Source organism: Panicum virgatum, chromosome 2K (genome assembly GCF_016808335.1).
Source record: "Panicum virgatum strain AP13 chromosome 2K, P.virgatum_v5, whole genome shotgun sequence".
Taxonomy (NCBI): domain Eukaryota; kingdom Viridiplantae; phylum Streptophyta; class Magnoliopsida; order Poales; family Poaceae; genus Panicum; species Panicum virgatum.
In genome coordinates this window covers 56,939,916-56,951,993 of record NC_053137.1, presented here as the reverse complement: position 1 = coordinate 56,951,993, position 12,078 = coordinate 56,939,916, and the positions used below count along the sequence as shown (strand labels likewise).

The 12,078-nt window shown below is 40.4% G+C and overlaps 1 protein-coding gene across 2 annotated transcripts; it reads left to right on the top strand.

The window, feature by feature from the left end:
* The first annotated feature begins 2,355 nt into the window (after positions 1-2,355).
* LOC120688469 (peptide-N(4)-(N-acetyl-beta-glucosaminyl)asparagine amidase-like) lies at positions 2,356-10,393 on the top strand. 2 transcript variants are annotated; one of them, XM_039970807.1, is made up of 16 exons: positions 2,356-2,638; positions 2,751-2,921; positions 3,533-3,634; positions 3,725-3,811; positions 4,055-4,137; positions 4,998-5,111; positions 5,865-5,919; positions 6,025-6,111; positions 6,753-6,808; positions 6,895-6,954; positions 7,056-7,143; positions 7,266-8,003; positions 8,085-8,145; positions 8,927-9,029; positions 9,736-9,879; positions 9,969-10,393. In XM_039970807.1, exons 1-16 carry the CDS (start codon positions 2,477-2,479, stop codon positions 10,051-10,053), a joined length of 2,196 nt encoding a protein of 731 aa, XP_039826741.1. In that variant the 5' UTR covers positions 2,356-2,476; the 3' UTR covers positions 10,054-10,393. The 2 variants fall into 2 exon arrangements, with proteins under 2 accessions (XP_039826741.1, XP_039826748.1); XM_039970814.1 differs by having other exon boundaries at positions 2,357-2,638; positions 9,748-9,879.
* Positions 10,394-12,078: the final 1,685 nt, after the last annotated feature.

Below are 12,078 nucleotides of genomic sequence, written 5' to 3'. Positions count from 1 at the left end.
TCCAATTCGAATTTTGTTGGGACGTCCCTTAGAGATCTTGATACATAGTACCTGTCTATACTGCAGGATATGAGAGCATTTATCACATCAATATAGAGACTTGTTTCGATGGCGTGGTAGCGCTTGTGTATTGATAGTTTGTTAAGTATGCTAAAAGATGTATGACATGGAATTAAAATATAAGTATATATCTTTTATTTGGCATTGCTTGGTGGAGAGATCGAGGATATATCATGTGTATGCTAGTAATAGGACTACACAAATAATAGTATTAGATTATTAGAACATACAATGAAAGTGCTTAAACATTATGTTTAGATGTGAAATTTTTTATCACTTCATTTGCATTTGCATGAGGTACTTACAAGAAGATGAATGCTTTAAGCAGCTAATGTGCTTAAGGTATATTAACAAAGTAGTTAAAATTATTGAAGTGATGCTTTGCAAGTTTATAACTAAACACGAGGGCAGCATCAATGTCAATAATCAGAACTTATCGTGTTATGTCATATCATAGAGAGAGAGAAAATTAACATACTATCAAGTGGTAGCGCTAAAACAACTTAGATTCGCTTATGCATACGTACTGTATGCATCCTTAGCATGGATGATCCAAATCATATTGAAACTTTGAAGATATTACACGTTGAATCCTCCCTAACCGGAGTAAATATGAAATCCTAGAATCTAAATCATTCCAAAATTATGCAGAATCCAAGACAATGCCATGCAAATAGACCATAAATCCAAGTTAGAGAATAAGGGAGACATGGGAGGGCACCTTCTTTCCATGAAAAAATGATAAAATTCTGTTCCAAATGCATCAACAAATCAACATGGTAGGAAAACAGCCAGCGATGGCAACTACTAGAAGGATGGAAACATAGCAATTAACACCTAGATGGGGGCCAGCAAGAGACTATAACAACAATTATGCAATCCTGTAGACATGTAGTAGCAATGTACAGTGATCCACATAAACTATTTAAGTGGAAATTTAATGCTATATTATAATATAAACTTATGAAGTGCACAACCTAAGTTATTAACTGCTTACACTCATATACACATCTTGGAAAAGTTGCTCACGTTTTAATCTTTTTCGAGGGAACTAACATTTTAATCCAACTCTAGCATTATAGTTTTTTTTTGTTGAGCTATTGTTTATTCCCTTCAAAACCCAATTCATATTTTGTGTAGATAAAAAGGCTAAGAAGATTTGATAGATAAAGATAGGAGGATGCGATCGTAGATATGTCATAGGTGTGTTGAGGAACTAAATATAAGAAAGATGTGTGTGATTTTTAGAAATACAAAATCGAAGATAAAACATACATATGCATATAAATGTATGACAACACATTTAAGGGCTCGTTCGGTTAGGCCAGAATGAAATCAGAATCCTTCTAAGAGTTAAAAGCATATATAAATGGAACAAGTTCATTTTACTCATCTGAATTTGTCAAGGAGTCAGTACTGGAAATGTATGGTCACTCAACTGCTGAAATTAGGCAAATTACCCCCTGCTTGGTTTTCACGGTGGTTTCGCTTACGTGGTGGTGGCCCCCACATGTCTCCTCCTCTCTTCTCTTCTACTATGGTTAGTTGCCGCCGCGCCTCCCTCCGCTGTCGCGCCCCCATCTCCCTCCCTTCCCCACTGCCTCTCCCTCCACCGCCGCGTTCTTGCCTCCCTCCCTCCACTGCGGCTGAAACTTGTGGTGAGCTATCTTAGCTCATCGTGGTTCGGCGACCATGACCAAATCTGTGAAATTCCATGTGAACTACTGTAGATTTCTATATTTGACCCCACGTTGGAGCCGACCCTGATGGCATACTCGGCTGATTCACCCCTGGTTTCAGCCGTGGTAGAGGGAGGGAGACGAGGTGAGAGAGAAGAGACAACCAATCAGTACTAAATCTACCACAAGTTTTTATTTTTTGGCAAAATAAGCACTCTGGTCCTTCAACTTTGCTCCAAAAGTCAAGTTGGTCCCTCAACTTTTATAAAGATCAATCTGGTCCCTCAAATTTTGTTTTTAGATCAAATTTGTCCTTATACTGATGTAATGCTCGATAATACCATGAAACTAATGCTAAAATGTTATCTTTACCTTTGGCTATTTTCTCTCCTTCACAATTTGCATATTTAGCAGCGGTGCAATAAGTTAATCAAATATGTGCAGTTATTCTTATATGATCTAGACTAAATTAAATACGAAAGGGCATTTCAAAAAAAAAAGTCAGGAAACAACTGTACTCCGGAGCAAAGTTGAAGTAGTTTGTCTTTTTTTTTTTGAGTCACACCAATCTGCCACAAGTGCTATGAGTACCAGCCGGGCTTTCCGCCCCCCACAGCTCCGAACTCCATTCCCCATTTCAGAGCAGGTCCCACCTGTTACGCGCGCGGCGCATCCTTCCGAACGGGTGGACTCCGCTGCAGAGGTCCACGCGGGTCCAGGGACAGGCGGACAGCGCGATGGTGGCTCGACGGTTCGTGGTCCGGCAGGGGCCCGCCGCCGGTGGCTCCGGCGAGGGGGAGGCGGAGGAGCACGAGGTGGAGTACGACACGGACCATGGCATCGACATCCTCCGCTTCCAGATCTTCTCTCTCACCTCCGTCCCGCCCGACCTCCAGAAGGTTCGCCCTCGTTCCCCCGAATCCCAATTCCCATCTCCACCCACGGCGTGACCGCGATCCGGCCGCCGCTGCCCCGCTCGCTTCTATGTTCTGACGCGGTGCGCACCTGCAGATCGTGGTGGAGGCGGATGGGTCCGTGGTGGACGACGGCACCGACCTGGAGTCCCTCTCCGAGCGCCTGCGCGTCGTGGTCATCAGCGAGGGTGAGGGGGAGGATGCGGCGGCGGCGGAGGCGGCCAGGGCGCAGGAGAAGTCCGACGAGGAGCTCGCGAGGATGCTTCAGGTGCGTCATCGTTAGTATCCCTGATCGCTGCTTTGCTTTGGTTTTGGACTTTTGGTGGCTTGATTGCAACGCGCATTGTACATAGATGTCGTCAGTTGGTGGCAGGTTCACTTTTGTTAGATGATTGGTCGGGGTTTGGAGGACGTGTCATGGAATAGTGTGTGTTTCAACTAGAAACGACATGCAATTCCTTGAACTCTGGTTTGGATGACACAGCTATTAATGTAGGTCTCTCTAATCATGGTTTGTAGTTGCCACACGTGGTGCTTTTGTTCGACCAGGGAGTGAGGTGGATTTAAGTCGTTAAACACAGATATATTCTGTGATACATGGACATTTCACTTCACTCCATCACTGCTTGGGTAGTTCTTGAACCTTTGTGCTTTTAGCTGGGTCTGTTTCAACTAGAAACAGCATGTAATTCTGTTGCACTCTAGTTTGGATATAGCTATTCATTGCTGCTACAATAGGTTCACATGTTTAAACTCCATAGATATATTTGGCTGCTGGTTTGAGCACAACTTTTTCCAGGGAAAAAGAAAGGAATAACCCCAAATAAACAGCTATTGTCATTGCCACCAGAACTATGCTTACTTCTTGGAATTTTCTAGGCGGAAGAAGAGGCACTTCTCCTACAACAGTACAGTGTTCGAAATGATGGTGGAGAGGTTTTTAGACAAAGAGTTGAGCCTTACATGAACCAGGTTCTGATGGTATGGAAATAGAGCGCATTTCATTTACAAAGTGTTGCCTTGTGTTATGGGTTTTCTATATCTGGTGCTTCAATATATATTTGGATGCAGTATGAAGATCCAGCGCGACAAGAAGCAGCACGGAAGACGGTTCCAATACATGAGCTTGAGGAGAAGGCATTAGTTTCACTGGCCAAGGTACTCCCTCCCTCCCTCTAAACTTGACTATGATCTTTTTCTCTCTCTCTAAATTACTAGTAAAGTTTCCTTTGGTACAAGTTTGACTCCAAGGAAAACTGTATTTTATGATTCTCTTATTGATTTTACTACTATGGTTTTATTTAGATTTTTTTGACAAAGTATGGATTACAAATTTCTTATTGCATTCCATGTTTAAAGAGATCAATGGTTGGAAATTCTTATGAAAGATTCTTTTAGTAGGAAGGGAATTTCCATCCTTCGAAAGCTGAAGAGAATCATGCCTTTCTGCTGCAATTGCTTTTCTGGTTTAAGCAATCATTCAGGTCACTGAAACAATTTCATGCCTTTTTTTCTCAGTCATTACTTTGGCAAATGTTTGAGCATGTGTGCGTGTCTAATATCACCCATATTTCCGCAAATTTATACTGCTACCTAACCATATTTTGAGGGATAAGTCCATTTTGCATTCCTCGCTCACATCCCTTAGCTATCAAAACCAACGCAAATAATTGCCTGGGCTCAATGCACACCACCCCTCACTGGCAAACAGCTCATTCAGACACAGGCCAGATGGCATAGAAATGGTGAGGAGGTTGGCTAAGACAGTTGAGTAGTGGGGGGTTGCAATGGTACAGATGCTGAATAGGGTTTTTCAAATTATTATCAGCATTACTTGAATCAACAAATCTGAATCAGTAGTGTCAATACATGAGTATAATCAGCATTACTTACTAGTTTTACACTAATATTGAATATTTCAATAGCTGAGGGTGGTGGATGGACCTACTCCTTTATTATGTAAACTAAACTTGTGATCATCTACTGTGACTGTGAAACCTCAGTTTTAATCTGTATTTAGAAAAATACTGCTACTGTAAACATTAAAAGCCACACCTAGAGAAACAAAGAGTATGAGTGACCAATTACATGCTTAGAACAAACGGTTTCTGCTAATACTACCGTGGGACATAAACTGATGGCTGACTCTATTCTTTTTGTCAATTTTATTGATTTAAATAATACTAATTTGCCATAATAGCTTTGACCCTATTACGGTGTTACCTGTAATGTTTTTTACTAAAAACATTTGCATACGTTTACTATGCTCAATTCACAGTCTGTATATATGATAGAACAGCCAAAAGTGGTGCTCACATCTTTCGAGTGATGTTCATTTTTGCAGATGGGTTAACGCAGCACCTTGCGACAGCTGTGGCCGTGAGACCTCCAATGTTGGAATGGGCAACCCACTGCCCTCAGAAATCGAATTTGGTGCTTCGCGTGTTGAGCTATATAGGTAGCTGTCCGTATAATGTTTTCTATTTGTCTTGCATCTCGTGTAATTAATTTGGAAGTGTGATCTCAATTCATGACTTGCAAATTCAGTATCTATTGAATCATATTGCTACTACCTGAAGCCTAGCTAGCAGTTCCATATTTGATGTTGTTTGGAATAATATTGTAAGATTTTAGACCAAAGACCAACTTCGGCCCAGCTTCTATTGAAAGCAAAAGAGATCCAGGTTTACTGGGGTTACCAGCTTACAACAGTTTAGTGCCCGGCCAGCGGCCAACTCCAGACAGAAAGGAAAGCTAGCATCAAAAAGGGCTGTCGCAGCAGCAAAACAAAGAAGACAAAGACGTGAACGTGCTATGCCCAGCTCGGAGGGCAAGCTCCCTTCAGCAGACTTCACCTGCGTCCAAGTCTGTTAAAGCAGCCGGATGAATTGGAATAATATTGTAAGATTCACAATATGAATTGGAACCCTAGCAACTTTGTGAATAACCGCCAAACTAAATCAATTAGTGATACAATAGGTGTTGTGCTTGTGCTGCCTAGTTTCTTACAACTATGCCAATGATAAATCTGACGAATTTATCCCCCTTTTATCCTTGTGCTTTTTGTGTGCCTATGAACTGGGGAAATTTAACTTAAAATACAGGTAACAGATGTACCATTATCCCTCATAATTAAATCGCTGCTCCCATGTATCGATGTTTGGCCGATTTCTTTGCCTCATATGCATATACTGACATATGCTATCTGTAGGTGTAACCATTGTTCTAGTATCACCCGGTTCCCAAGGTACAACGATCCGCATAAGGTATGAGTAACATGCCCTATAATTCAATTGGGTGTTTACTTTTGAATATATCCCACCAAAATTGAAAATTGATAATCAAGTTGTATGGTTTTCTTGATTTGGAAGCTTCTACAAACTAGGAGGGGTCGCTGTGGAGAATGGGCCAATTGCTTCACATTCTACTGTCGAGCTTTTGGATACGAAGCTCGTTTGGTTAGTTCAATAATGGTTATGAATTCGCTGCAACTAAAATGAGGATTTTGGCTACCATGGGCTGACTTCGTTTCTTGTTCATTCCTTTCCCATCCCTATTCAAATTTAAAGAATCTGTTTGACCTAATTCAGATTTCTTGCCTAGTCTAGAGTCTAGACATTTCATGGTAAGTTGCCAGGACATCTTTTCAAAGCTGCACTAAAAATGACAACTAAGAGGTTAGTCTGTTAGCATGCAGATGTTCTTATGCGAATATTGTCGAAATAGAAGCGCTTAGGTATTGAACACTCCATATGACTTGAGTGATTTGTGTATTCAGATGAAGGGGTTCCAGGTTCTGTTCTTGTTATTCCTGTGTCCCTATCATATGGTGTTCATAATTGTGGCTTGTGGGGAACTCCCTCACAGGTTTGAATCCAAAAAGAAAATGCTGCCCCCCAAAAGCAGTTCAGTTACTTTCTCTAATTGAACTTTGTAGTCTAATTGTGGCTGGCCACTTGTTAGTAGGTCTAAATTTATGCACTTCACTGGTTATTTGTTCTTGAACTTGTTTACTCCAGTAAAATACGTGAAGATGAAGCAATGCATTTTTCCTCAAAGTATAATAGATTAATCTGCCTTGCCAATTTATAATTTACAGGCCCTGGATTTCGCTGATCATGTGTGGACGGAATGTTTTTCAAACTTGTATGGGAGGTCAGTTGAACATTCCCACTGTTTCTAAGTTTGGATTTGGTATTTCTGTACCCTTATTTTTAACGCTATTGTTCTGAAATGTCAAGGTGGATGCACCTAGATCCGTGTGAAGGAGTCTATGATTATCCCCTACTGTATGAGAAAGGGTAAAGATTTGTTCCTACCAACTGGTTTGTGCATATTGCATTGCCCTACCTGACGTTTTTGCAAATTCTGTGCATTTGTTCTTGCTGGCATTTTCTTGTAGGTGGAACAAGAAGTTAGATTATGTTATTGCGATTTCGAAAGATGGAGTACACGATGTTACAAAACGCTACACCAGAAAATGGCACGAGGTAATTTTTTGCTGGTTATAACCTGTGTTCAGCATGGTTGGCTGCCTCTTGTTTTTAACTCGGTTACCTTTATTTTTAGGTTAAATTGGTTTGACTTTATGTATCCCCTATCTGCCCTGCAGGTTCTCTCTAGGCGAACAATTACCTCAGAAGAAACCATTTCAGCTGTTCTATCATCCATTACAAGGAAGTATCGCACTGGATTGTCAACTGGTGCTCTCTCAGTCATAGAAAGCCGTGACAAGGAAGAGTCTGAGGAACTTAGCAAAGCTGCTTATCTTGAAGTTGAAACAACTTTATCCTTACCTGGAAGGCTAAGTGGTTCTGTGGAATGGAGAAAAGCAAGGTCAGAGTTGGGCCAAGCAGATTCACTTAGTTGTTCATCCTGCCCTGTTCGGAAATGTGTTGATGCTCATGTTTCAAATATATATGAGGCTCTGTCTGCTCTTCTTTCGCATTTTTGTGATAGAAAGGTCCCTAAAGAAAGGATTATTGAAGTTTTTCATGCATTGAAGATGATGATGCTAAATCTTAAAGATGCTAACTTTAAGAGTAGAAGAGCTACATTAGACAAGAAAACACAGCAGCTATTTGAGGACATATGTTCTTTCATTGAAAGATTGTTTGCTGCTGTTTCACTGAAAGCAGAATTGGGTACTGATGGGCACCAATCTGTGACTGTGGTTGGAAATCCAATAAACTCATCCTTAGCATTACCAGTAGTGTTGGATGCAGTTGACGAGATATTGAGTAATTATAAGAATAATATATTTTGCACAGAAGGTAACCAATTCCCAAGAGGGAACAGACTATGCTCAGGTTCAGTCCTTGCAAGCAGGGAACAGCTCCCGATCGGAATTGTATGTGACGGCGAACTTATGAATTTTTAGTACCCATTCATCAAGGTTTGCCCTACATAAGTGTGTTTGAAATTGTTTCAGGCAACAGCAGCATTTGATGGTATTCATTCATCAAAATGGGAAGAGCCTGATGGAGCTAAAGGTTATCTGGTTGCACTGTATACTAAGAGATCTCGTATACTAATACCATGTTTTATTCATAGTTTATTTTGTTCAAACGAAGCTACCCAGATTGATGCCCCTAGTGCAGCCATCCCTTTTTCTTAAGTTCTCTTCTGCACTACTGTGTCAACTGCCATGCACTCATTGATTAATTGGATATCATTTAACCCTGAGTATTTTTAATTTATATAAACATAAAGTAATACTGCTATAAACTTGGATGTATCTGAACTTTTTAGCTCTGTATCGATAGTTTCACATTTTTGTTACCATTCCAATTTGGTCGAATAACAACAATACTGGCGCGGGCACACCTGGTTCAGTGCATAGGTTGATTCATTTTTAATAGTAACTATTAAGAAGTCTGTAGTTTGCCTAACATTTTCTTTTACTTCCTATTGTCTCCCTGATGGTTAATCCATTTTTCGTTTGCTAGATTAGAACTTTTCTCAAACACTCAGTAGTATTTAACTCTTTTTAAATTGTTGTAGAAGTTATTTGTTGGCATGTCTTAATTCAGAGATGTGAGATGGTAGACCTTTTCTGCTCCCTGCAGCATATCTGCATTTGGCATTCATTTCGAAGTTTTCACACCTGATGCCATGTGTCAACTTTTTCAGTAATGTCTGGTCAATTGTTGTTCTACTGGTGTTTTCAGATCTTTCATCTTGTGGCAAAGATGTTATTTAAAGCGTTTCACGCACATGCAAATGTAGAATATTAGCTATTTGCTGTATAAGCTAACAAAAGAGTTTTTGCAGGTTGTTGGCTGATTTATAAAATGCCTGATGGCCAAACTTGTGAGTTGGACTCATATGATTTGATGTCAGCTAATGATGCTCCAGAGAGGGATCCAATGCATTGGTAAAGCAACTACACTATTCGCAATGTTGCACTTCTTTCTTGCATCTAGCAGAATTCAGCATATATTAATTGATATGGCACTGGTATTTATTATTTTGTCGAGTATCTTTTGTTAACTTCAAGTTGAGATCACTTGCTAGTCTTATTTAGTCCTAATATATGTGGAGTTGTATTGTGTATACTATTCGTGAAACACATAAAGGAAATCACAATGTTGTTCCTTCTTTTCATAGTAGTAGTGGTTTACTGGGTTGCATAATGATTCTATGAAGCCACCCATTGTGTCAAACAGAGTCCTAGTACGATCCATCTTTAGGCTAGAAAAAATAGCTTATGAGATAAAAAAAATTGAACTTGTATGAAAAGCCTCACTTACATCTAAACGAGTTCATTGTGCTTTGTTTATGTTTCATTTGGTGAGTGATTGGCCCTTGTTAGCTTACAAATCTCTCGGTTAACATTGTAGCTGTTAAACTTGCTACAATCAGAATATAACCTCTGCTGTAACATTGTCCTTAAATCAAAGACTAGTCCCATAACATTTTCCTTAACTCAATGACTAGGCTGCCTTATTTTGTTACAACTGTTGACAATATAACTTTGCTGACAAGATCATTAGTTTGAGAATTAATCATGTTTCTAGCTAGAAGTTGTGGGCAACATGTTTTAATCGAAGTTACTGGTCGATGTACTTGCAACTCACAAGCATATGTCACAGGGTTCTTGAAGGGAGCGCGGATGGAGGCTCCACCTGGAATACAATTGACACTCGTAGTTCTGAAATATTTGAGACCCGTTTCTTCCGGAAAACATTTACAGTGGATAAGAGATGTAAAGCAAACACTTTCCGGTAGGTTTTATATACTGGCTGATTTCACACTCTCTGAAGTAATTGCTATCCCTCCTGTTTGACTGAACTGTTCTTTTTTCCATTGCCAGGTTTAGGTTTCTGTGTGTAAGAGAATCTCATTCCAATCCAAGGTTTCAGATAGGATCCATTGATCTCTATGGGAGAACAGTGTGAACTTTCCCGGAGTTGTAAAGAGCTGAGCAAGTGGTATTCATGGCTTTCCAAAACTCCTCATTTCTCGAGCCTGTGCAGCATGAAGGTGCATCATAAGATTGTGAAGTTTGTTTTTATTCTGGAAGTAGCCTTCCTTTGATTGGTAGAATGATTGGGGATTGATTGAGTAATTAAGGACATGAAGACACGATAATCTATTCTGGTGTTATTCAATGCGTTTTGAACATATGAACGTACGTCCAGGACTTCCTCATCAGGATCACCAATCTTGTTTTATTTTCGTGATGACCATGTAGAACAGATACAGAAATAATGGAGATTAGGGACTGATGAGCAGCAAGATTCTCTCCAGTCTCCACCACTGCAACGAAATGAAGACCCTTAAAATATGGTGCTCGATCTAGCCTCTAGGAACCTTTTTTTTGGGGGTGGGGTGGGGGAGGGGGGCTACATTAGCTGATCTGATTACTCTGAAATCTGAATGGCTTAGTGGTTTACAGCATACTTGTAGAATTGGTTCATCTATTTCATCAGATATACTGCAGCTCAATTTCTTATAAGCAGCAGCGAAACTGTGATTATTTTTAGGACAAAGCACTTAAGTTGATCCAAAATGGCGTGGATTGAGAGTTGATATCGTGTTGCTTGAAACGCAAAGCAATTAGAACGGGTTAGGAGATCCTGATGGTTGGTTTGACTTCCGTGGTTTTTGAGCGAGGATAAGCGGAACGGACAATCCCGGCCTGACCTGGTACAGCAGAGTTACGCCAAACCATGCGAACCTATCGGAGTTGCTCATTTATGCAAGACACGAGCAGTGAAAAACCGTCGGTGGAGTGTAAAAATGCAACGACATCATCTGTCTTTTTACACCTACATATTACACACGTCACAACCTTGTAATTATTAGGTCAAGAAAGCGCATAGTTTTTCGCAGGCAATCGGTAATTAACGACGAGCAGCTGTTTCACTTCAAGGCTGTTAAGCTGTCCCAGTTAGCTGGGCTCTCCAAGTCACTGAACTTTGAGATACACACACAAGAAAATGAGACTGATAAAAAGTTTTCTCATCTGCATGGATGGCTACCTCAAGCTCTGCTCTTGTGGATACTAGTAACACTTTGATGGGGATATCCCAGCTTGCACGGATCGAGAGCAGTGTTGGACAATGCTCTTTGAAACGTGGTGGTTAATTATTTTGTATCCTGCCGTCGCTTTCGTATCCAATCATGGCGAGGCTTCGAATCTGTAGCTTGAGCGAATAATTACTTAATTAGCTATTTGCATGTATGTAACAAAGCTTACCTAGAAGGCTAAAATGGGGAGAATTAGAGAATTGTATAGGTGCGAGTTGAAGTGTACGGCTTATATAGCTGCCTTCTCCATCAACGGCTGGCCGCTGCCTATTGCTGGAGGTTTCTTGAGGCTTCCTGTGGTTACAATCGTGGCGTGTGGTTTCCGGGTTGTTTCTTGTACTGTTCTCCGATAATCCTCTCCGTCCTTCCTTGCGACTTTAGTGAGCTAGCTATATATATGTGGTTTAGTTAAAATGGTACGTACATCCTGATTCTTTTTTTAATGTTTTGTTGCCCAAAGGGCTCCATCAACGTAACTTCGTAAAATGGTTTTTACGTACCTTTTCAACCAGGATGTGTAAGTGAGGAAGAGTGGAACTTTAATTTGTGCACTAAAAAAAATTCAGGGTCTGAAAACCATTTCCTCAGCAGCAAGTGATTCCTTTGACGTTGGTTTATTCTTGCCCTTGGGTATGTTGCAACCGATCGAGTGAATTGATTGGGATATATCCCAATATTTGATTGGAAGACCGAGATAAGGAAGGGTGCTAACTGCTAAGTCACATGCTAACGAATTAATGGTATATGACGAGTTCGTTTATTTTTTTTTGGCTTGTCATGCATGCATGTCAGTAAATAAATGTGCATACCGCCTTTTTTAAAAAAAAGGAATATGATAATAATGAGGCCATTTCCAGTGAAGAGCTTCAATGCACGATTTCTAATAGTGC

What these genes read in the sequence shown, in the direction of transcription:
- LOC120688469 (XM_039970807.1), top strand. Translation starts at nt 2,477, where the DNA reads ATGGTGGCTCGACGGTTCGTGGTCCGGCAGGGGCCCGCCGCCGGTGGC. An exon ending in TCCCGCCCGACCTCCAGAAG is followed by an intron (nt 2,639 to 2,750) that starts GTTCGCCCTCGT and finishes GCGCACCTGCAG; the next exon opens with ATCGTGGTGGAGGCGGATGG. An exon ending in TTTTCAAACTTGTATGGGAG is followed by an intron (nt 6,809 to 6,894) that starts GTCAGTTGAACA and finishes TGAAATGTCAAG; the next exon opens with GTGGATGCACCTAGATCCGT.